Here is a 9,066-nt window from a genome sequence, read left to right as displayed (position 1 = left end):
ATATATATATTTTTTTTTTTTTAAAAATGAAGGTTCAACTTTTTCTCCTTGTACATTGACAACTAATATCAATAAATAACTTTAGCTAGACAACCTGTGGATCATATCCAAAGTTAAATCAATTAATAAAATATTTAAAATTTTAAACCTTTATTTCCATGAAACATTTTCAGTTCATGCTAATAGATTTTACAAAGCTAAGCTAAAATATAAGAAACAAATTTTTAATGAAAATTACTTTCTTCTAACAGTTTCTCTTTTGATGTCTGGTATTAATTAATTATCTGGATTAATGTATAATCTATTTTTGATGTTATAGAGGGACCTACTGTCAATATGTATATAATGACATTTAATACTCTAACATATACTGTTTTTTTGTTTATTGAATTCATCTATATTTAATAGATTCTTCTCGAGATGGAAGTCCTAGAAATTCAAGACTACTTGAAGATGCAGCTGCTTCCCGTGGTCTTCCAGTGATTGTTGAAGTCCCAGCGAACAACAATGGATATGTACTTGCACAAACTGAATCTCTATCGGTATTTTATATTTTATATATTGGATATCCCTCTTACCCTTTCTCTTGAAAATATAGTATTTAAGAATATTATTAAATATTTTATTTTTATTAATCTAAGGTTTGAATATTATTAATTATCGAATGGATTTTGCGACAGGATATCCCTACTCTAGAAAAAAAAGGAGATAAAGAAAATGTTGATCAAAAGCTGAATCTTCCCAATAATGGAAATGTTACACCAGCATTCGGTATGTATCTGATTTCACAATTTTCTTTTAAAATATTTTAACATTTTAAATGTTCTAAAAATCATTTTTAATTTAACAGAGTTGTTATTCAAATATATCTACAAAAGAACTTTTATTTTTTGTTTTTATATAACCAATTTATTTGAATTTTATTCTCAAGAAGATCTTTTTAAATATTAATTAAATAAAAATAGCGCCTTGTTACTTATAGCTTTAGTTTGTGGTTCAATGGGTACAACTCTGGTCCAATCAGTACTCAAGTATCAATATTTAGATTTTTTTATCAATCTTAGAATGTCATCTAATTATATATTTCTTAATTCCTACATATTGATGAAAAAAAAAAAATGTCAAAGAAACATTAGTGGGTAAATATGTGATTCTTGTTGCTATCACAATTTAATATTACTGTACAGTTGTTTAATGATGAAATGTTTAATTATTTCACAAAAGTGATGGCATGTCCTAATTCTTTCCTAAAGTCAGCCCTGTAAGATACTGTGATGAAAAATATACTCTGATTATAGATAGCATTCCTCTTCACATTCACATCGATTATCTCGGTACTTTTTCTTTAAATCTTCCAATAAAAAAATCCTACAATTTTCAGTCCTATTTAAAGTAAACACATTCATGTATTTCTTACATGTAAAATAACACAAGTTATTTTTTTCATCCTGAGGTTTATGTTTAAAAAATAGACCCCACTAAATGGATGAGAAAACTAAAGTGTAGAAAAAAAATAAAGATTATTCACTTTTCATTGTTTTTTTATATATAATTTTTTTTTTTATGTTTTCAAGTATGAAATGATTCAAGAGGACTATTACTAAAATTAAAAAAGATTAATACAAATTTGAAAAAATAAAATTCAGAAATTTTATAGATATTGAAATTATCAGTAACCAATCTTGTTAAACAAGTGGTTAGGATAATCTTTGACTAAATACTTTGATTTTGAGAAAAAAAAATTTATTGCTTAAAAGAAAATTTTGGAAGATGTTAATATTTTCATTTTATTTAATTCAATAATTTAACAAAATAGAAGTAAAAATATTTTAAATAACATTTTTAATTTTTCTTCTTGTTATGTAATCATATTTTATGATATGAGACTCCTGTAAACAGTTTTCATCATACTGAAAATAGTAAAATTACATTTTTAATGTTCTCATATAATAATGAACATTGTTGATAAAGTTTTATTAAATAAAAAAGAGGTAGTTTGTGCCCATAGTTTTCCTGCTGGTGGTAGGAGCAGTTTGTAATCTAATATACTCTTTATTTTAGGCCTGTCACCAAACAGTAGCGCTGTTCCTTTAATTAAAGAAAAGCCGCTGGAGCCGATGGTAATTAGTTTAATGGCTTTAACTAACTTAAGCTTGCCTATCTTTCAGTTTCATGTTTATAACAAAACTCTAGTTGCTTCACATAAATTGAATTAAATATTTGTGTACTATTTTGTACATAAACTATATTTTAATATTAACACACTCTTTGTAGATTTTTTTAAAATTTATTTTTATCATATGTGAAATCATAATTTCTACTCTTCAGTTATTGAGGTGTTTAACACAATCAATAATAAATTTTTAGAAGAAAATATTCTAGGAAATTTGTTTATAATCTGACTTTAAAAGCTATTGGATTTTTTTTTTCAATTAATTTAGAGTTTTTTTTTTAATTTTAAGAGTGTTGTAATGACCCTCTCCCTCTCTCTCCTTCTCCCTCTTCCTCTTCCTCTTCCTCTTCTCACTCTCTTCCTCTCCCTCTCCCTCTCCCCCTCTCAACATGATATTTATTTATTTAACCTTTATTTTATTATTTATTTATGTCTTCTGATTTTTTATCGTTGTTAATTTTATTAGAACTAATAAATTTTCTATCTATACGACTTAGAAATAGATACAAAACAGAGTCTATATAGTACATGGAATACTTAATCATAAATTTTCTGTTGTTATCACTTAGAAATGGACTGGGGATGGGGTATATAATGTACCTACAATACTTATAATAAGTTTTCTATTGTTATGGCTTAAAAATGGACACAGGTCAGGGGCTACACAATACCAGCAACACATAGTCATAAATTTTCTATCAATATCACTCAGAAATGGGCATTAGGATACTTATATTTTATTGTTTTACATATAATGACATATCATTAAAACTGTTTAAGGTGAAGATAATAGCAGTAATTAGTAAACATATTACACATTTTAAATGTCTGAACCCTCACAGAGGATTTTAGGTGAAGCTTATACCTTGTTTTCTGGTAGCAAATGTGTAAATTTTTGGAAATTGTTTCTTTATTTCATTTTTAATGATACTACTTTGTTAATATATTTGATATTACCTATGAACTTCATTTTTTTAATGCAGCATATATTTTAAAAACTATCAGGCCAGAAAATTAGTTTTGATTTTTGTTAAGTATTAAATTAATTCATATATTTTTTTAATCAATGTCTCATATAGTTATGTAGAGAAAGTTTTCTTTTAAATCTTTTATTTTGTCATAGTCATCAAACTGGAACAGACTCTAGGACAGTAAAGGTATCTGAATCTTAATCTTAGATATTCCCAGAATATCTAGACAGTTGTATATGACTTTAATACAATACCTGGTTTATGCTCAGCCTTGGTACTAAAAAGTATTTTCTCAGTACAGGTCTTCCTCAAATATAATTTTTTCTCATTTTAAAAATAATTTAATGGAAATAAAATAGGAGAGTGAAAATTAATTACAAATCAATTTCCCAATTTAATATACATACTCAAAATATGCACATGCATGTTTAAAATAGGTAGGTAGCCTCATTATATCACAAAAAATATTATGATGAAGGTTTGAGATCAGAACACATCATTTTGTTTACTATATTTTGTTTGACCTACATATAGTGTGTTAATATATTTTCTAATTATTTTTTAAATGAAGATAAATAGAAAACAAATTAAATATTACGACAGTTAAAAAAATATTTTGTCTAAATTAAAAATTCTTGAAAACATTTTCTCATGTTTTAGTTTTATAAATAAACAATTGGGTATTGGGCATTACTACTTGCAGTTCCTCTCAATTGTAATTATTTGAGAAAAAAAAAAGTAAAGATATTTCTCTTTCTTTTAGCAAATAGAGAACAGCAATGAAAATGAAGATAGGCCAGAGATTGCAAGAGTGTTTTCTTTCCTTCAAATACTCACGGCATGTTTTGGGTCATTTGCACATGGTGGTAATGATGTGAGGTATTGTGTTATGCTTCTTATTAAAATATTATTACTTATATAACTCTTTTTTTAAATTTTTTTTTCGTAACTGTTTTTTTGTATATGAATTACTGGAATTAATAGAACAAGGTTATCTCTTTTTTTATATAAATTATTCATGAATTTAATAAATTTTTACATTTTTAAATATGGTGTAATTTTTATATTTCTTTATTGTGTTATAACACGTATCTTGTTTTTCTCTAAATAACTTAATTGTAAATTATTTTTTAATTTGTTCTAGCAATGCTATTGGCCCACTTGTTGCTGTCTGGTTGATTTTTGTAGAAGGTAGTGTTTTACAGAAAACTGAAACCCCTCTCTTTATTCTGATATATGGAGGAATTGGGATTTCGATTGGTTTATGGGTTTGGGGACGCAGGGTAATTAAAACAATTGGTGAAGATCTCACTAAGATCACCCCATCCACGTAATTATATTCTATTTTTATTAATATTCTTTAATTCTGTTCTATTTATTCTCTTTGAATAATCAATTTCATTTATTACATTTAAAATTATCTATTAATTTACATGTTCCAGGGGCTTCACCATTGAAATAGGAGCTGCTCTAACAGTATTAATTGCTTCAAAATTTGGCCTTCCAATCAGCACGACACACTGTAAAGTTGGATCTGTTGTATTTGTCGGTTGGTGTAGTTCTTCATCTTCTGGCGTTGATTGGACACTTTTTAGGTTATTTTTTAAATTATTCATTTGTAAATTTTTATATTTTTTAATGGATTTACTTACTGATGTGATCTGAATTTTATATTTTTAGTTTTTCAAACTTTTTAAATATCTTAATTTAATACATGATTGTCCTTTTAGTTTAGCCTTATTTCTATGACTGCTCTTTTTATGTGCTTCTGCTGCTCCTATTTCTTCGTTAAATCACAAATAATTTCAGAGTGACCCATGAATAATATTCAAATTGTTTTCCTTTCCAAATGTGGCCAAATTTTTATATTAAATATCTTATATTGGTATAAGAATGTTGATAATTAATTATAACAAAGTACATAAAGTTTGAAATTCATAAAAAGTGTATTTAAAGTCCATATTCAAATTCTTTCTATTGTGATTATGAGAGTTAGATATGGGAGTTATATAATTATGTCATCAATAAATGTTTGAGGGGTACTTTTGTCTTCTTCCTTAAATCTCTTGATTCTCCAATAAATTATGGTAATATAGAATAGCATTAACCAACAAACTGTTGTTATTAATAGCACACTGCATCGACTATTCATTCACAATATGTGTTGAGTACTTTGATCTGGATTACATGATCAAACACTTTCCAAGTTTAAGGAAAGATTGGTCCCTTTTTTTGTCCTGGCTCTGGAGCTCAACTTTTGATGAAAGGTTTATACCCTTATTTCCTCTCATACTTCTTGCTTCTATTTCTGATATTTTATTAATAACTTTTTAGTTTTTTGAAATTAGACAATTAACAAAGGTAATATTTATACGATATATTTTAGTAATTCAGTTAATATATAAATTTTTTTTTTTGTAGGAATATAATTTCTGCCTGGGTTGTGACCGTGCCTGTTGCCGCTCTCTTAAGTGCTGGTTTCATGGCTGCTTTACGACCCATAGTCATATGAAATTTTTATTTTTTAAAGAAATCAATGTTATAGAAAAAATAATCTTATACTTGATGTACTTAAAAGTTTTTGTACTCTATAATTTGTTTTTTAATGTTAATTAACTTAGTTTTTATTTTATGAATGATTTTAAAGACAACAGAAAATATGATTTTAATGAAAATCTTAGTAGCGACTAAATGTTACGGTTTTAATAAATGTTAATAGCTAATATTTAGGTGCGCTAAAACAGGAGGATATTTGGACTTAACATTTAATAAAGCAAAGAAAAACAGTAAAAATTATAAACTAATTAATCAGAACATTATTTTAAGGTTTTTTTTGTCAAATATAATAGTATTTCATAACTTAAAAATTATGTCATATTTTTAAAATTTAAAAATATAGATTTTTTTGGTTTGTAAAGTTTATGAATTCAGAGATAGTGATTGAATATTGGATAGAACGAATTCAAATTACCTCTTGTTTTTAAAGCACCAATAAAAATCATGAATCTGAAAGTGGAGAAGTTTCATATACGCTCAGACATAAAATTAAATTGTTTCTATTTGTTTAGTTTTCTTTTATTTTTACAAAACTTATTGTAATTTATTTTACTGTATTTCTAATTTTTTTTTGTGAACAAGTATCATAGTTCCCCAAGATTTATTGTTTTATATGTATATTGTAGATTTAATAGAATTTAATATTTATTTAGTAGATTAATTTTTTTTTATAATTACCTAATATTAATTTAAAGTCAAAGAAAAAGTTTCTTAAAAAAAAAATAGTCTTTAATGTATAACAATAATACATGTAATATAGTATCTATGTTTTATTAGAAGAGATCATTTGAGTAATTGATACTCTGTATTGATTTTACCATTTGATCCCTCTTTTCAGGAACAGTATTAGGAACAATTATCTTTGATTAAAATCTGTCAATTTATATAAAAAAATACCATTAAGTTAAATGATTTGTTGAGTGATGAGAAAATGTTTCTGAACTCTGAGATTTTTTTAGACAAATTTTGGTTATTGTTTTTTTATTAATTAAACTAAAGTAAAAAAAGTATCTGGGTAATAATTTTGTTCTTCTTAATTTACATCGAGCCCAAAAACTGATTTGAGAAATATTTCTCGATCATCATAGTGGTATCTAATTTTTAGTAACAATCTTTAATGATAGTCTTTTAGGCATCCAAAATAGAAGGCATTGTATCACTATACAGGATCCCTATAAGAAGATATTTGAAAATTAGGTTGGTTAAAAGTACATTGAGTCACTTTCATTGCACATTTACCTGTTAAAACCTTTCAGTTAGCACACAAACAGAAGGAAAAATAATGACTAAAATAGTTAAACTATAAATTCTTAGAAAAATATGAGTAATCAGATCCTGTCACGGTGTAATCACTGGTATGGATATTCTACTGACTGCTTAGATAAATGAACTGTAACATTTCTGGTTGACTCATTGCTAAGATATTATTTTAAAACACAATAATTTTATAATACTTTATAGTTGGAGTGATGCCAGACTGAAAGAAAATTAAAAATACCTTAACTCATACTACTGAAGCAGATCCTGATCAGTAGTAATTAGGTTATGATTCAAAAGACAAATTCACACTTCTGACTTCAATAAAAAAGACCCCTACATCTATCATTCCGACTGACACTCAGCGGACATTCAGACACCAAACAGAGCAGATCTGGTGCTATGTCTCTGGCAATGACTGCAAAAGTAGCTCTTTTGAAGATTTAGGTGATGAAATATCAGAGTGATAACTTCTATCTTTGTTATTTACTTTAAAAAATATTTTCTTCAGTTATTTCTTTTGATTTTGATATCAAATATGCTATGCTTACATGATTTCCATGAAAAAAATAATCAAGACTAGGCTCATTGAACAAGAGCTAATTGTTTGAATACATGTTTAACCTGGGAATATTTTATTATTGCATATTAATTTCAGAGGCGTTTGAAGGGCAGGATCAGAGCAAAACCAAATTTATTCATTTTTTCTTCCAAGTTTATTTATTTATCAAGTATTCATAATTTCAAATCTGATATTTTTATATTGTGCCACCCTTTTCCCATTTGGTAAAAATTAGCTATTATTTCAAAACAAAAGTAAATACAATTTCATTTATCATCATTTATCACCATACTGAAGAATTGGCGGAATAATTGTTCTATACAAATAAATCTTGGTGTCCTTAGACAAGGCATGACTCCTAAAATAGGGACTGAGGCTATAATAACAGCGGTTGGTACAAAGGACTCTTCATTTAGTTTCGGAGTCCACAACATTGTCTTGGGTTATGTATATTACTAGAATTCATTAAAGAAAATTGAACCAATGAAATTTGTCTTCGACTGTAATAAATAAAAATTATAATTCTAATAATATAAGAATAATTATTACTTGATAACCACAACTATTGATAGTGGCTGGTAAAATTGTTTGTTTAAAATTGTTATTTTAAAAATCGTTTGCAAAGCCACAGTTTTATTCTGTATAGAAGTTTTACTACGCAATATCAGTAAAACATAATGTGGTAAAGTCTAACCTAATACTGTTGGAAAGCAATTGAAAAGGACAGGCAGCACCTCATGTTTTTATTAAGTACAGTAATAGGTGTTAGTGCCATGGGTTGATCCAGGGAGGACTATTAGAGTGACCACAAAATTTGGGATTCTCATAGAAGAGGCCAGCATCATATCTTAAATGATGTTGGTATTATTTAATATTTGTATATATTTTTTCTTTGAGATGCCAAACATCTTAATTTAGAGTAGCTACATATTCAAAAATGGACATTTGCCACTAGACAACCTGATCGATCTTCTGACTCCAGACTCAATCCACAGCATATATTACTGCATAAATAATTATCTAAAGCAACTGGGCTCAAACTTGGGCCCAGCAGATGCTTTACTCTCTGAGCTAATCATTCATTTTACTTTGTTTTATTTAACAATTTTAAGTAAAAGTTGTCAAGTTCTTTGACTCCCTCCAATTTTTGATCAATCCTCTCTTTAGACACTGACGCCAGACCTCCTGTGAGCTGGCAAGACTTACATCGGTATCACTATACCTAATGAAAACAACCAGTGACAGAGACACATATTTAGTAATTAGTGTTAGTTAAGTTTTTAGTTTTAGTGCAACACCTCACACATCTCAGAAATGAACCTAAACACTAATTAATATTTTATAAACTCAGACATTCCTTAGAATGGAGCTCTGCTCATATAGTGCAGATTAACAATGTTTAATAATATGTATTTGTTTTGTTTTAATAAATTCGTTTTGTTATAGGGTTTAGGAGGAAAAAAAGTTGTACTTGACAAAATATGAAACATTTATCACAGTTACCAACAAGTATTGCTAATAGTAGGAATATTTAAAATATATATATA

At 26.9% G+C, this 9,066-nt stretch overlaps 1 protein-coding gene across 2 annotated transcripts in view; it reads left to right on the top strand.

Moving 5' to 3' along the window:
- Positions 1-6,710, top strand: part of NaPi-III (Na[+]-dependent inorganic phosphate cotransporter type III) — a 125,907-nt gene extending 119,197 nt beyond the window's left edge. For both annotated transcript variants that reach the window (XM_014432650.3, XM_014432649.3), the window contains 7 exons: positions 409-542; positions 681-771; positions 2,062-2,120; positions 3,908-4,023; positions 4,289-4,474; positions 4,587-4,739; positions 5,566-6,710. In XM_014432650.3, the coding sequence (XP_014288136.1) occupies positions 409-542; positions 681-771; positions 2,062-2,120; positions 3,908-4,023; positions 4,289-4,474; positions 4,587-4,739; positions 5,566-5,656 (830 nt within the window). In that variant the 3' untranslated portion in view covers positions 5,657-6,710. The remainder of the gene's footprint in view (positions 1-408; positions 543-680; positions 772-2,061; positions 2,121-3,907; positions 4,024-4,288; positions 4,475-4,586; positions 4,740-5,565) is intronic.
- Positions 6,711-9,066: the final 2,356 nt, after the last annotated feature.

This window comes from Halyomorpha halys, unplaced genomic scaffold (genome assembly GCF_000696795.3).
Source record: "Halyomorpha halys isolate HHAL.00 unplaced genomic scaffold, Hhal_1.1 Scaffold1092.1, whole genome shotgun sequence".
Lineage (NCBI taxonomy): Eukaryota > Metazoa > Arthropoda > Insecta > Hemiptera > Pentatomidae > Halyomorpha > Halyomorpha halys.
Note: the sequence above shows the minus strand (reverse complement) of the source record. Positions and strands in the feature narration are given on the sequence as shown.